This window comes from Rattus rattus, chromosome 18 (genome assembly GCF_011064425.1).
Source record: "Rattus rattus isolate New Zealand chromosome 18, Rrattus_CSIRO_v1, whole genome shotgun sequence".
NCBI lineage: Eukaryota > Metazoa > Chordata > Mammalia > Rodentia > Muridae > Rattus > Rattus rattus.
This window is the reverse complement of record NC_046171.1, coordinates 18,326,678-18,343,180: the sequence shown is the minus strand read 5'-3', so window position 1 is coordinate 18,343,180 and position 16,503 is coordinate 18,326,678. Positions and strand designations below refer to the sequence as shown.

Below are 16,503 nucleotides of genomic sequence, written 5' to 3'. Positions count from 1 at the left end.
TAATGGACTCATAATACAGCAAAATGCCCAAGAACAACAAAAAAAAATTGTCTTAGTGGGTTTCTCTTTCACTCTGCTATTTAAGCAAACTGATTTTAATATAACCGAGAAATTAACAGTTGTGAAAACGTAGCAACAGAGCATGCATAATAACGGCATCTTCCGGATGCCACAATTGATCAACGTTTCAATTCATTTGTAATCGATGGAGAAGTCCTCAGGCAGCTGGGCTTCTCAGGGTTACATTAGCAGTGGTGCTCCCTAGGAACACAGTCCATTAAGGAGTCATGGCTGTGTGGGCCTAGTCATGTTTCCCCTCTCCTCTACAGAAGTGAATACTGGATACAGTCATCAACACGCACAGGCCTAGCTTAGCTCTTGACATTGCCTTGATCTGTGGGCTAGAAAAACCCAGAGAGATCAGTGAGCTCTGATAACTCACTAAAGCAAAATAAATCCAAATCCCCCATCCTTTCTATTGGTACAAGCGATTAAATACCATATTTGGGGGCTAGCTTGCTATTTATTCTCTAAATCGGTGTTTTTCAACCTTCCAATGCCGTGACCCTTTAGTTCTGTTCCCCATAGAGTTATTTTCGTTGCTACTTTGTAACTATACCTTTGCTACGGCTTTAATTGTAAATGTTTTTGAGACAGTGGGTTCGCCAAAGGGGTCCTGACCCAAAGGTTGAGAACTGCTGCTCTAAATGAACTAAAAGAAAAATCTCATTTTGCCCATCTTGGCCACCTCGTACTAGACACGGATCATAGGGTAAGAAGTTTCCACTCTGAAATGTCATAATCTTTCAGTCTCTGCATCCTTGTTGCATATAGGGATGGGGTTGCTCCATGTCTGCTGAGAAGAGGGCATAGAAATGGCATCTAGGATTATCAGTCAGTGATGCAGCAAGGAGGCAGGGCCTGGACCAGGACCAGGATGTGTACCTGGGGGAAGATATTCAATGGGACACTTCCTGAAGGACCATCCCCCTCCCTGCCTCTCTCCCAGCTTCTCCAGGGAGCAAATGGGGGCCTCGCCTGAGAACTAAGGGACAGTTCAGCTGTGGGAAGGTATTTTCTATCTCTCCCATTGGGCTTCTGCCTGACTCAGGCTTCTAGATGTTGGCATCCAGCTGTTTGGCCGGTGTCATGCATTGTTGGGTATAAAGTGGGAATGGGGCTGGTTTTCTTACAGTAGGACAGATGTGTTTCTAAGGGAAAAAGAACAATCAAGGAATAAAGGATAAATACTTGCAATTATAATTGTGTATATAGTGTATTATACATGCTTAATTAGACTACATAAGCAGATAGCACTGTGTGTGTGTGTGTGTGTGTGTGTGTGTGTGTGTGTGTGCGATCTTGTTTAGATTGTGTAAGCAGATAAAAGTAGTCCTCATAGCCATGTGGAGAAGAGATTTTGGGAGCAGTATTTCCAGAGCACAGGTTAAACAGGTATCATTTAGACTAAATTGAGAGTGTCTGAAGAAATGTAAATTTACTGACAAGGTAAGTTTCACACTATTGTGTGACTATTTCCTCCCAACTGCAGCATTCTCTCTTAGAGGGAGAGTTTTGTAAGACTCAGGTTGACAAGAAATCATTCAAGGCTGAGGAGATTCTGAAACCATGGGCTCAAGAAGTCCAGAACATAACTAGATTCCGAGCCCCCACTCCACAGCTGGATGAGCAGTAAAAAGCCAGAGGAGAGAGTCACTGAGAAAGCTACCCGTCACTCTGTCAGGGAGCTTGAAGGATGTGGCTTTCACAGTTGTCACCCAGGCTGGTGGTGGGGGTGGGGTGGGGACTCAACTGTCTTTTTGTGGGAGTCACCCATGCTCCCACAAGAAATTCTAATAAGCAAATATTTCACTAAGCTAGACTTGGGGAGAACTATTTCTTTGGTCTATCTCTTCATCCTCTGGTGTGAACAGGCATTTGTTGACGTCTCTCTGGGAACAGTTATGGGATGCACACGCCAGGGGCCATGGTGGGAAAAACTCCTTCCCTTAAGTTGCATATGGCTTTCGGTGGTTTGATCAACAGAAAATCAGGCTGAACTGAAGCACGCATACTTTTGATAGTTTAGTTGTTGGCATATTCATAAAACATAATAATCGTTGAATTGAACATGTTGTGTGATTTCACTCCTACTAAATTTCTATTTGTGGACCTGTGAGGGATTCTTAACCATTCTGGAAAGGCTCCCACTGCTTCGTGCAACTCCATTATCGATTCCAGATAGCCTAATAACTGATACTTTATCTTTCGTGTAATAACTATATTTAAATGCATGGATCACCATGTGGAGATTTAGTAGCATTACATTTGGATTTTCTGTATTTGACTAATCCCTTTAAATAGTCTTTTCATTACGAGATCTAAGATCGGGCATGGAGAGCTGTTAAGATGTGCACTGAGGAAAATGCCTGTGGGGGATGATGAGTCGAGACAAGGAAGGCAGCTTGTCTGTCCCACACTGTCAGAAAGGGGTCATCTTGGCATGCATGGGGGCTTTGATGCTGGGCTTGGGGCTCAGCTGTAAAAATGTATCCTGCCAGACAGACAGCATGTGTAGATGAAGAAGGAAGCCAGTGCAAATATGCATGGTCAACTTATCCTGTCTGGTAAGGGGCAGAAAGGGCTTGAGTACACAGATTTTCCTGAGTGTGCACATGGCACATGTGTGCTTGAGTGTGCATGTGTGCATGTGTGTGCATGTGTGCACGTGTGTGCACATGTATGTTCATGTGTGCACATGTGTGTATACATGTTTGTGCATGTGTATGTATGTTCGTGTGCATGCATGCACTGTGTGCACATGTGTATACATGTGTGCATGTATGTGTACTCGTGTGTATGTGCATTTGTATGTGTGTTCGTGTGTGTCAATGTGTGTACATGTGTCTGCATATGTGTGGATCGCCACATATTCCATCACTCAGGAGTTGGAGACAGACAGACTTTCCCCGGAGCCACAGTGGCTAGGTGAATACTCTGAGATCTCTGAGTCCAAATGAGAGATTCAGTTTCCTCTGTACACATGTGTGCTCCTGTGTAAGTAAATATGCATGCATACTACACAAACACAGGCAAAAAACACGATGGATGTCTTCCCTCAGTCACGGTGATATAGAAATACTTCCATGCCACAAACCATCATTTTCTAAGTAGGAAGCATGACTTTCTAATGAGTTAAACTGGCCATTACTTCAAAACAAGTTTAACAAATTTGATCAAATATGTGAATGTCTTCTTTTTCTTTTTTTTCATACTGGGGATTGAGCATAGAGCCTCATGCTTGGTAGAGGCCAATGCTCTAGAAAGAGCCAGACCCTAACCCTCTTTGCAAACGCTGTTGACATAGGATCTCACTCATTTGCTTATTGAAACCGTGTTGTAATACTTTAGCCTCCCCTGCCTGGGACTATAGGCCTCTGCCACAACTCTTGTGTTGCAAAGACAAATCGTGCAAAATCAACTTTTAAGTGGAAATAAATGTTACCCTTTAACGCACAAATGTGGCTCCTTGGATAAAAACCAGGCACCTAAAATATAGGTCCTAATGCTGCTAATAGAATGCTGTTGGGTACAGACTTGGGACAAAAGGTGGTCCCTATGGTGATGACAGGCCAGATGACACCATGGTGTCATCCGGGAATTGTCTTTAGGAATGCAGAGGGAGAGACGTGCTTGGGTCCCCACTGTCATTTGTCAGATAGATAAATATTTTCTCCTTGCTAAGCATAAACTTTGTGCTCATGTTGGTGTATGGATGCCTCTGGGCCTCTGATACGTGCCAGGGGACAGCCTGGAGGGGTTAGTTGACTCTTTCCCTCTGTTATGTGGTTCCCGGGGATGGAGCTCCAGTCACCAGGACTTGGTGGCAAGCACCTTTGCCGAGCCGTCTCCCGAGCCTGTGAGGTATCCGCTTCTTGAGTAGTTACTGCACAGCTCCTGTAGCCCTCTGGATCACTACGGTCTAAGTTGTCCCTTACGGAGGTGGTCTAGAAGACACGCAGGGAACCATGGGGCGAGCACAAGTCCTACCTGATTTTTAAATAATCGATGATGGCATTGGCTTCCTTGACATTGAAGATATGAAAATTCTTATTCTTCTGTGAATGGTTTGGTCCAATTTCTGCCATCACTTCCCCGAGCCACTTGATGCTGTCCTCTAAGGACATATGCAGCGCTGAAACCAGAGGGAGCGGAGACTTCCGTTATCTCGATAGCTCTTGTGGGGGCACTGTATCTGCCAGGACCTGAATGCGCCCTGGGTACTGTATCTGCCAGGACCTGATGTGCCCTGGGTACTGTATCTGCCAGGACCTGAATGCGCCCTGGGTACTGTATCTGCGAGGACCTGCATGCGCCCTGGGTACTGTATCTGCGAGGACCTGCATGCGCCCTGGTTTACCCTTCCCAGCATTTGCGGAGAGAAAAGGCAAACCTCTTGTTTCTTTACCACAGATTAACATTGCTTTTTGGATGAGTTAGCTGTGGTTTGTCTTGTCACCGTGGCCATACACACATCGATGCGTGGACAGTTCATTTCCATTTTAAAAAGCGAAGCCATGATTATCTATCTAAATGCCACTTCTAAATGGAAAGGAAACTTTTAAAACAGATTTGTAAGGGACAGAGAAAGATATAGAAAACTTAGAGAAGAGCCGGTTGTCATAGGTGGCTAGGAGACCCAGATCACGGGTTTAGCCACTGTGGAAGTCAGTGCTGAACTCAGCAGAGAAGGTCAATAAGAAGAACCCTCATATTCTTGGTAGAACTGGGTGTTATCATGTGAAAACTTGACTTGGAGATGTTTGATAGGAATGAAACATATGGATGTTTTCAAACTTTTTATACTTATTTTTGCATTTTATTTATTTTGTGCATTTTAATTTCATTGAATTTCCCTTCCACCAGTGTGTTTCCAAGGACTGAACTTGGGTCATCAGCCTTGGTGGCAGGGGTCTTTACCTGTTGAGCCATCTGGAAAACCCTTTAAATATTTATATCGAAAATAGGAATTTTTTGTATAAAATTTGCCCCCATTACAGACTTCAAAGTCATGTAACCTGTTTGCAAAATGGGCCTTGGTGAGACTGTCAGGCCTGGGGGGAAATGGTACAGCTTCCTCACCATGACCCACAGTGAGCAGGTTGGTGGTTCTAGAAGATTCTCAGAAAACTACAAATACACAAGAGCAAAACACATGTGCACACAACCAAACAACAGCATGACTGTGTGGGCTCTTGCCCGTGATACTTGCCCAGCTGAAAACAAACAATATTAATAACCTCTGCCTTGACTCTAAGGTGTCTTTGGTGAAAATATAAGCGTGTACAATTTGTTTTGACAGGTGGAGTGTGTTTGTCTCCTTCTTGTGACAGGCAGAATAGCATCTGTAACCTGTAGGCCCTCTCGCCTCTCACCCTGGAGACTCTATGCTTACGACTGGAGCATCCTGAGGGTCTTTCCTGTCACGGGTGGGTAGCATGCACACGGTTAAGGCCTAGGTCATGATTAGGCCTAGATGGAATGTTAAGGCCTACATAACCACTGCCTGGCTAGCCTGCCATTATAAGGGAACTTTCTGATATGTTTCTGCTGTTACTAGAAAACTTTCTAATACCAACCTGGATTATATAATCTTTTATGTTCTGTGCCCTTGGAAACCACTCATGATAGAAGGCAGTAGAACTGTTTTTGTTACCCACAATAAGCTTGGACCGGAACCAACCACCCAACATCACTTCCTGTGTAAGCTTTTATGGTATAAGCTGCCCCTAGAATAGATCCCAACATATGAGAGACAACTGCACCAATATAAGACACTATTTAAAGTCAAACTTCCATTTTAAGTAGTGGCCTAGTAAAATTTAAGTTCCCCAATACCTCCCTGGGAACTGAGCTCCTACTTGACAGAGACCTGTATGTGGGTAACTGACATCCTGGTTGGCAAATTAAGACATGATGTTACACAAGTCCCAGCCTGGCAAACAAGTGAAGACAAGGCAAGTCCCCTGCCACAGTAGAATACCCCAACCGGTGGGAGCAGGATAAATGCACAACAGAGACATGCTCCTGAAGAAATCACCTATCCCTAAATTCCAATTGGTAAAATAACTTGGCATGGATTGATTTAGGGCTTAAAAGCCCTGTAGGATCTTAACTCGGGGTCAATGGATCAGTTCCTGAATCTGGGCCATGGCCCTAGTCAACCAGTCCTGGGGCGTACGCTCAATAAACTCTCCCTGTGTGACTGAGATCGGTGTTTGTGTGGTCTGTGAGGCGTTTCCCGGACCCCAGCACATATGAAGCAGAGGCAGCCAGAGGCAGAGTTGAAAGGTCTTGGGAAAATGTGTACGGACTGAATGTCGAGAGAGGTGACTCTCAGCTGAGGTGCCTGAGGGAATTATTTGTGAACGCTGCATCCCAGAGTTGAAGATCTCTTAGGAAACCATGGAGAAACACCCTCCTTCTTGCAATAGAATGGAATGTTGGAGGACAAGGTTGGAGATAGAGATGAACTGTGAGAACATCGCCTGAGAGTCGCTCTAGCCACGTCTAGAGCAGCTGAGCCAAGCACCTACCCTACCCCCTTCCCTTTCTCTGGAACATTCAATGTGCACCAGATCTTAAAATCACCGATACACTCCACTTTTTAGAAAGACATGACAGGCAAACTCTAGCTTATCATTTATTCAGTTCAACTTTTCCTCTATCTATAGCAGTTATTAAGAGATGTAAAGCAATTGAACCCCACCGAGCACTGCAGTAAATGCACCTGGTGCTGGGGGTGGGCCCTGGAAAGCAGGCTGACCCAGAAATGACTAGGGGTGATCCTTCTGCAGTCACGCCCGCCTACAGCTCATGATTAGCACAGAGCCACACACACTGAGCAGGGCCAGGGGTTTTGTTCACCATCTCAGGTAAAACATAGCCCAACTGCACATTTCTCTACTCACACTAAGTCCTAAAAACCCCAATGTTGGAGGGGATTTGGGAAGGAAAGATGGACACGGTTGAGATAGGATGAGAGCCAGCCATCATAAATGGAAAATCAAGCTCATTAATTCAAGATGCTGAGGAAGAGAGAATTTAGATTATTGATTTGAATTCTGGAGGGAAGTGTAGTTATCAAACACAGAAAGCATCTAGTTGTAAGGCTGTTGCTTGGGCTACCCGATGGCTGACCCTTTAGAACTGTGTCATGGCGCCTCCTGCCTTTCTCGAGGTGATCGCTTTGAGAATTTCAGGCGTTATCCTTTCATGTGTCTGACTGAAGTCCTACAACGGAGTGGCAAGATCGAGAGGGACTAAGCCAAATGCATTCTGGGAAACCTAGGTAAGGAAGGAGACTCCAGATTTGTACCAGTAAGAAAATTTGGGGTGAGATCAGGTAAAAGGACACTTACTAGCTGTAAAGTTTATCTTTGAACTCCGGCATCCAAGAGGAAGATGACCGTGCTATCATAGCAGAAAAATAAGAAGTGTACGGGAAACCCTTGGTCAGTGGGTCTACACGGGAGCTCTTTTGAGTTGATGCTTCCTGAACTTCAGTGTGGTTTGTCTCCTCTGAATGTGCCGTTCCCAAGGTGTTCCACCTTTCCATCTACTGGGCATGTAGTATTTCTACTGAGAACCGCTTCAAACTTATTTCACACATGCCCGCCATTCATGGAGTGCAGTGCTCTCTGACCTTTTACATATGTGTCCTTCTTAGCACGTACCCGTGTCTGACCCTTTACCTATGCACCCTTTGCATATATACCTTTCCTTTCGTGTGCTCATTTCTGGGCCGCTACGCATGCGCTGTGCCTGGCATGCACCATTTCTTGTCCATCACATGCTCCCTTGCTGGGTGAGCATTCTGCTGGTCAGGTTCTAGCTTATTCTCTTTGTTGCTCGCTGTAGGTTTCTGACTCCTGCCTGCCACGTCCGATGTGGCATCAAAGGGGCAGTCTCTTGTTTGCTGAAGACGACCTCGTGTCACCTTCAGGAATTAACTCTCTGACTCTGACCCTGACTCCGATCTCCCTGAATAATAACATATAAATTATTTGCTGTCATCTACTGTTCAAGGAATGCCGACAAGGATGAAGTCTGAGCCTGGCGAACAGACGTGATCTATTTTCTTTCTTTTTTTTTCAGAAATATTTTCTGCCTTCAGTGGGGACAACCCACAAAAGTATGGTCCTAAGATTAAGTCTCAGTACTGCCCTTCACATCTGAGATGGTCTGTTGAGATTCAAGGCGGGCTCTCTGCAGACTGACTTACAATCATTTAGCAGGGCCATCCTCCCTGGCCCGACCTGTGGTGGAGTGGGCCTGATGCCTTTGTGGTCAAGACCCCATCGTCCCCTGGTTTAACTGTGAACACATTTCACCTCCTTGAAACCAACTGAAGCTCTTTGTCCACAGTCTAATTATATCGAAGGGTTGGAGAAGGTGTTTTCTTACCAGAGGAAAAGAGAAAATGAATTTGTTTGCTTTCTCCTCTTTTGGCATTTGTACTTCAACGCTCTCGAGCCTTAGCTGGACAAAAGAGGGTCAGAAGTCCAGGTTCGAGTTGATACCCACCATGTGAAGCTCAACGAAAGGCCGTCTGAAGACAGAGGGGATGTGTGGGAAAGGTGTAAAATGGAAACACTCCATACACTTGGATTGTGAAGCTTTTTTGGGGGGCGGGGTTCACCTTCTTCTGCTCTCTTCAGACTATGAATACTCTACCCAGAAGTTGCAAAGCTTGAGACAGCCACATCAAACACTCTTTGACACTTTAGTTCTCGCATGAATGACTGAGGTAGTCAAGGTTGGCTTTATATGAAGATCGGTCTTGAAAAAGGCTTCCTCCAGCCCCTGCTGCTCACATCGAGTTTTCCACATCCTCCCCAGAAGTTTATTTTTATTTTTATTTTTAAAACCCATTCTTGGCTGCCTGTTAGGTTCATCTTAGACTTTCAAGTCCCCTCTCTGCTCCCAAGCACTAGCGTTCAAGTCTGTGCCTCCATGCCTGACTTCACAGACAGTTCTGGTTTTTTCCCTCTGTATTCTTTCTGCCTTCCTGAACACATATAAATAACAATGCATTCAGATTTCTATTTTTATAAACAAAAGTGCATAGTGCTTCCTGTTCCTTTACTCTAATAATATGCACACAGCATGCAGAAACCTTTCTTATTTTTTCCTTTTTCTAACTACATAGTATTCCACTTTAAAGGCAGAATGAATTATTTGGATTTCAAAATAGTTCCGGATATACAGAACTTGGCCGAAATAACAGCGTATTCTCAGATATCTGTGGTGCGAGGAATGTCAATTAGAATATCTTTGGCGAATCAACAAAGAGAACCTTAGTCTACTAAGAATTCTTTGAGGATTTACCATTCAGTGAGAAATGAGCGGCCCCTGTTGTATCTAGGAAACAAGCCTCAGTCCTTATTAAAGAAATCACAATGAAGCAAGCGTCTTGGCGTCTGAATATTAATTTACACGCGCTACATTTCTTCTCCTTAAAGTGACAGAGAGGGATTACACTTACTTTGAAGATTTTGAAGTAACATGTCCAGCAAAGTCATAAATTTTGAATACTGGTCAATAGAAAAGTTCATTCCCTTGGCCCAGCAGAACCCAGCCACGTAGTAGTCTAATAGAATGGCGTCTCGTAGATTAGTCTGAAGATTTTTAAAATTCAGAAACGTTCCCATTTTTCTGTAACAAAAAGAAAAAAAAATGCAGATGTTAAATGGGATTGAATAGAGAACAGTTTCCAGAAGTTTTGAAAGCAAGTATTTTAATGAAAGTTCTAGAATGCTTCTCATCCTAAAGTATTGTCATATCTGAGCCCCAAAGATGAGAGGAAGAGAGGAGAGAGAGGGAGAAAGGAAAAGAATGGGTAGGACGCTTGCTTTGTGACTTTGTGTCTCTCTGTGTCTGTCTCTGTCTGTCTCTCTCTGTCTCTGTCTCTGTCTTTCTCCTTCTCTTTCTCTTTCTCTCTCAATTCTTTCTCCCTGTCTCCACTTCTTATATCTTCAACACCTGGTACTTTTTCTGCCTGGAACTCAACATTCCATGCAGGCTGTCATGCGGTTGACCTAGAGCTCCAGCCTCAGTCCAGTTGCTATGGCTGGGATTAGCGATGGCCCTGACAAGTAGGGCTCACTGGAGCCACCCCCTCCAGATACTTTCCCTACCAACTCAGCCACATACACAACGAGGATCTAAGTTTGTTCCATTTCTGAAAAAAGACTGTTAAGTATTCTGTCCTTTTCTTTCTGTAAAGAAAACTCTGTGTGTGTGTGTGTGTACATATACATACACATACATACACATATTCTGTGAAATATTTTTTAATTAATTAATTTATTTACTTTACATCCCAATATCATCTCCCACTCCACTTCCAGTACCTACTCAAGCAGATCCTCCCCCTTACTCCCTCCCTTTCTCCTCTGAGAATGGGGATCCCCCTCTGGGTATCACCCTCCACATGACTCCACAACATCCTGAACATCAGGTCACTGCAGGATTAAGCCTATGTGTTTCCACTCGCACACAGTACAGACAAGGCAGCCCAGTTAGGGGAATGAATAGGACCCACAGGCAGGCAACAGATTCAGGGACAGCCTCTGCTCCAGTTGTTTCCGGGACCTGCATGAAGACCAAGCTGCACATCTGCTACAAATGTTCAGGGGCCCTAGATCCAGCCAATGCTCATTCTTTGGTTGATGACTCAGTCTTGAGAGCCCTGAAGGGTCAAGGCTCTATTGGTTTTCCTGTGGAGTCACTATGCCCCTCTGGTCCCTCAATCCTTTCCCCAACTCTTTCACAAGATTCCCTGTGCTCCATCTAATGTTTGGCTGTGGGTCTCTATAGCTATTTCCATCGACTGCTGGGTGGAGCCTCTCAAAGGACAGTTATTGTAGGTTCCTGACTGCAAGCACAACAGAGTATCGTTAACAGTGTCAGGGATTGGCTCGGCCATTCCCTCTACATTTGCTCCATCATTGTCCCTGTACCTTTTGTAGGCAGGGCATATTTTAGGTTGAAGGTTTTGTTGGTATTCTGTCTAAACTCCACCTACACAGCTACCTAGGAACAGCCAGGCATGCTCCACCCACAGTTGCCTGACAACTGCCAGCTGTTCCTGACTCACTATAAAAGGGGATGCTTGCCCCCTCCACGTTCTCTTTGTTCTATGCTCCTCTGCTCTCTTCCCCTCTGTCTCTGTCCCTTCTCTTCCCATCCCCCCTTCCCTCCACATGCTCATGGCCGGCCTTTCCTCTCCTCTCTTCTCTCATTAAACCTCTCCATGTGGAGCCATGTTGGCTTGGTGTGCGATGTCTGGGCGAGAGCCAGAGACTTAAACCCTAACAGGTTTTGTGGGTGGGTTGGTGTCCTATCCCTCCACTGAGAGACCTGCCTGGCTACAGGAAGTGGCCACTTCAGGATCCATATCCTCCAGTGCTAGGAGTCTCAGCTAGAGTCGACCCCCCTGGGAACTCCACACATTCCAGTCTCTGGCATGTCCTAGAGTCCCTCAACCCCCATTTCTGTTTCCTCTTCCCTGTTCTCCTTCTACCACCTCCACTAATCCCCATTATCTTGTTTGTTTTATGTTAGGTACACTTTTCCCCCCCTAACACACTTCCTTTCTTCTGGTCTATTTCTTGTTACTTCTTCTCTCTCAGGATGCGTTCAACACTCGGTCCTTTCCTGAGCTGCTGTTAGATCTTTCTTTTTCTACATTTTTCTTTTGATATTTACAGTCTTTTCTTCCTCATGATCTCTTCCTCCCTGTTTTATGGTCCTGTTGCAGTTTTAAGATCGTGTGGCACAGCGTTTGCCTGTATTTTCTGTGTGTTCCCCCTCATGTCTTTCTAGTGTCCCTTCTCTGTATGTTTATGTGTACACGCCTCTTCATGCATATTCCTCATGGGTTTATTATCTTTGAGTGAATTTATGTCTGTGGACAGCTGCTTGTGGGAAATGAAGTGGATGTGAAGACCTGGCTAGGGTACAAACTATTAGCTGCTTCCTGTGTCGTGATATAAGCCGCTTGGTACTTCCTGTGTTCTGATAATCAACACACAGGCGTTTCCTGTGTGGAGTGACTTTCTGTCAGTTCTTTAAACACTTGTTACTGTTTTGGTTAGTGAGGTAAAAGAAGAAAGGAATATAGGCGCATTTTACAGCAGCATAAACAGATAGGTGTGCTCCAAATCTGCGCACCCTGGTCCTACACCGCCAGTGGGGCTTCAGGGCATGGTGTCTAGGTTGTTTTGTTGTTTCTGTTTTTGTCCCTCCAGGAAGTGTCCTGTATCTTTCCTTCCTTCTAAGACCTGTAGCTGTATCTCCCTCAAACTGTTTCCGTCTTGTGCAGATGATCTGTGATAATCGTGGGGGATCATCTTCAAAGCTCAAGGCTAGGGCCTTCAGATTAATTGGTTTTCCTTGTTGCTTACATGTGGTTTCTTGGGACAAACTGGGTGACGGTTCCTGCAGCAAATTTACCCTGCCACTTTCAAAAGGGGAGCCTTTGTCCTTCACCATAGTCAAAGCTTGATAATTGAAACAAGGTTACAAGTTAATAAAGTTTTTTTTTTTTTTTGAACGTCTGTAACAAATCAACGTCTTTCTCAAGTGCTGGTAATCCGAGTTATGTGGGGCAATTGAAGAAAGAGAGACACCAGAGGACATAAGAAAGCCTTGTAGGAGCAGAGAGGAAGCAACAGCCTGGTGGACTGAACCCCAAGTGCTCCTGTAGAGCATTGTTTAATTGATCATTACGCACAGGTGCAGCCCCATCCGGGAAACCACAAACCCAACATAAAGTCTGATGAATTTAAGCAACGATTTCGTCTTCCCCTCCCCTTCCCACCATGCTACACAGTGCCGTTCAGCCTACGAAGCTGGTCTAAGAGGAGGGCTTTGCTGTAGTTATCTGACTATTTTACTAATTCATAACGACGAGGTAGCTTCCTTCCAATGTACGACAAACAAAAAAGAATTAACGAGGAGCTTTGGTTGTTACTGGCAAACATCTTCTAGTCATTATCTAAAAACTCCCATGTCTGGAAACTCAGAAGGCAGTTTGACTTCAAAACTGAGTTTGATGGGGACGTTAAATATAATATAGGCCTATGTTTATGCATATTGATGTATATACATACATGCAGTATTTATGTATACGAATCCATTTAAAAACGTTTAACGTGTATTATGTATATGCATGCATGTGGAGGCCAGAGGATAATGTGTCAGCTTGTCCTGGGATCTGCTGTCTGCCTCCATGTGCTGGGATTACAGATGGTCGCCATGACTCCCAGCCTCAACATGGTGGCTGGTGGCTGGGGCTCTATCCCAGAGCAGGGTAAGACTTGATACACTGAGCATTTCCTCCAATCCCACTGGTTGCTTTCACAAATGATTTTCTAAGAACGTCTCTCTCTCTCTCTCTCTCTCTCTCTCTCTCTCTCTCTCTCTCTCTCTCTCTCTCTCTCTGTGTGTGTGTGTGTGTGTGTGTGTGTATAACAAGGACTATTGACCCTTCATCCCTTCATATTTTGGATACAGTGTTTATAAAGCATTCTGAAATTCAGTTTCATGTACGTGAAAGGAAGAAAGTGGGTTATTTCCCCCTCACACACATACTTATTTTTACCAGAAGGTTCTAGAATAGTTGTTCTAGTTTATAATTGTCCTGTTTGCCTTTATTTTAATTTCAAATGAGTCTTGTGCTTACTGACAGGGATTTATTTTATTTCATTTTTAGATCACAATTTCTCTTTGGCAGTTTTCTTATTATTGCTATGTTAGAGGGATAATGAATTGATTAATCTTGCCTGATTTTGTTATGTTAGATGCATAATGAATTGATTAATCTCGCCTGAGGCAATAGGTCAATTTTTCAATTAAACCTCAGGACACACCCTGGCTTTTGAGTTCTTTATATCAAAATGTCCTGAACAATCTCTGCTAGCATTTGGTTCTGAAACCCTGTTCTTTCCACAGACCAGGCTCTGATGACTTGTCTGTCCCCCCCCAGACAGCTGCTGTCCAGCCCTGGCAGGGAACTGTGCGAGGCTTGCCTGCTCATTGTCCTTCCTGGGTCACTTTATCCTGGACACGAGATGTCTGCAGCGTCATCCCGGAGCATGTATTACACCAAGCATCATTCTCTTCTTGTTCGTTGTGTTGTGTGTGCAACCCAGTATCCCCCGCCCCCCGCCAGCGCATTATGACATTATGACACTGCTGTGAATTTTCCGACTTCATTTTCAGCCAAGCAGATTCCATGTTAACTCCCTTCTCTATGCCTAGCGTCTTCTTTTAGCTCCCACAGCTCCTTTATGTGCATATCTTACCAGCTCTTTAATCTCTTGCCTCGTGGAATCGATTCAGCTTTTAATCATGACTTTGGTTAACATTTCTTCTCGCTTCTGTCGATCCCCTCCACACCCCACCACATTCTCTTCATCTGCCCTCTGCATTCTGCGTGTTCTTCAGTAAACATTTGTCCTCAACACCTTCATGTGTTCCTTGCTTCCTGCTTTTATTTTTTCAGCTTTTGTGTTTGAATGAACTCAACGATGATGTTTTCCAACTTGTTGAGGTGACTCCTCTCTGACCTCCCTCCGCCCCAGCCTTGGCGCACAGTCTCCCTCATTCCATCCCTCCCTCCCTCCTCTCTCTCCCAGCCTCCCTTCCTCTCTCCCTCCATTTTTTCCCTCCCTCCCTCCTTCCAGTTTCCTTGTACCAGTGGATTCCTGCCCGTGGTTGACCCTCAGGGCTTAGTGTTGACTGTTACAATAATGTGTTTTATTTCGCTCCAAAGGAGGAGATACAGGGAGTCATGCTACGCCCATAGCTGGAACACAGGTTCTCTGGTGCTACTGCTCATTTGGTCATGAGGGAGGACGGAGTCAGAGAGCCAGGAGGGAGAGAGCCACAGACACTGAGGGCTGATGCACAGGAAGGGGAAGCAGCTCAGCAGAGCCTGGCTGCAGGAGGTGTCCTGGGAGACCTGGTGTGGTGCTGCATAGCCCAAAGCGCAGCACTTGAGAAGCAGAGGCAGGGGCGTTCTCTTGAGCATGAGGCCAGCGTGGGTGATGGAATAAGACTCGGTTTCCAAAGACGCAAACGAAACCAAGGTTCCATGTTACTTCTATAACTACCCTCTATCATTTAAAAAGATTTTAAAACTTTTTAATTTTTATTTTATGTGTGTGGGTATTTGGCTTGCATGGTTGTCTGGGTCCTACTTGTACGTGTGGTCCCCAAGGAGGCCAGAGGATGACATTGGATCCCCATTCTCTGGAACTGGACTTACGGATGGTTGTGACCCACCCTGTGGGTGCTGGGAATCACAGCTGGAACCTCTGTAAGGGCAGCTGGTGCTCTCAACTACTGAGCTATTTTTGAAGGCACCTCTTTTTTAATGAAACTTTGGAATAGATTTGTAAGTATTGCTGAGTTACATATAAATAAAATATTGGTAGAAATTAGAAGTCATGAGAAGAACACCAGACATGCGAAGTCTATTTCAAAATGTATTTTGAATAATCCCTCATGTCTCTTGGGTTGCCTGTTGGTATAGAGAAATAACTCATAATTGTGAAATGTAGGGAAATATGGTGATTTTGTTGTAATTTATTTAAGTAGGTTTATAGCTTTTCAAACTGCATAATCTTGGACTATTTTGGTCACCCGGGAGAGGATAATTAAATTATACTACTGTCTTTTTGAAAAATATATAACTATCACTTACAATAATGCTGTTTTAAATTGAAAATGATTGCAAACACATGTAGATTATTGTTACAGAAATTATATTTAAACACATGAGAAAAGTAAAAAAAAAAAAAATGGCTCCCAAGATAGCGCTGTCCTAACATTTGACATCCCTTTGTGTGATTTCTATGTTCTGATCACTGGCAATGACTGTCAACCTGCTTTTGACACAGCTGTTGTATCTATATTTCCTATATTGCTACATTTTAGGTTGTGTTTTGTTGTGTCTTGTGTCTTTAGGATAGGATCTGGCCAGGCGGTCCTAGATATACTAGAGTGTTTTGAAATCTTGGCTGACTATGGTGAGCCTATGCTTCTGTCCCTGAATGAGCTGCTTGTCCTGTCCTTCACCAACAGCTGTGGCATCACTTGTGTCCTGCGCTTCGTTCCACACACACAGCCCTGATGCTCAAAAGTATTTTCTGAATTTGAATATGTCACAACAACATAGAGTCGATAACTGAAAGAGAACGTGTTCTATAATCACAGCCTAAGTTATGATGTGGGAAAATAACCTTCTAAAATCCTAACATTTTATTTAATATTAGTTAAATAATAGTTGTTTGGTATTTTTAATGTTGGCATTTTACTTACTATCCATTACAAGTAAATTGGAAGCTGGATTAAATATGTCCCTTGCCCTGATTACTCTCACTTTGTATTGAGCACTGCTGTGCATGACAATGGCGAAGACTACTTTCATAT

The 16,503-nt window shown here is 44.2% G+C and overlaps 1 protein-coding gene across 2 annotated transcripts in view; it reads right to left on the bottom strand.

Moving 5' to 3' along the window:
- Cabcoco1 (ciliary associated calcium binding coiled-coil 1) overlaps positions 1-16,503 on the bottom strand; it is a 106,843-nt gene that overhangs the window by 75,915 nt on the left and 14,425 nt on the right. For both annotated transcript variants that reach the window (XM_032888844.1, XM_032888846.1), the window contains exons 3-4: positions 9,548-9,717; positions 4,051-4,195 (exon numbers count right to left, since the gene is read on the bottom strand). In XM_032888844.1, coding sequence (XP_032744735.1) covers positions 4,051-4,195; positions 9,548-9,717 — 315 coding nt within the window. The remainder of the gene's footprint in view (positions 1-4,050; positions 4,196-9,547; positions 9,718-16,503) is intronic.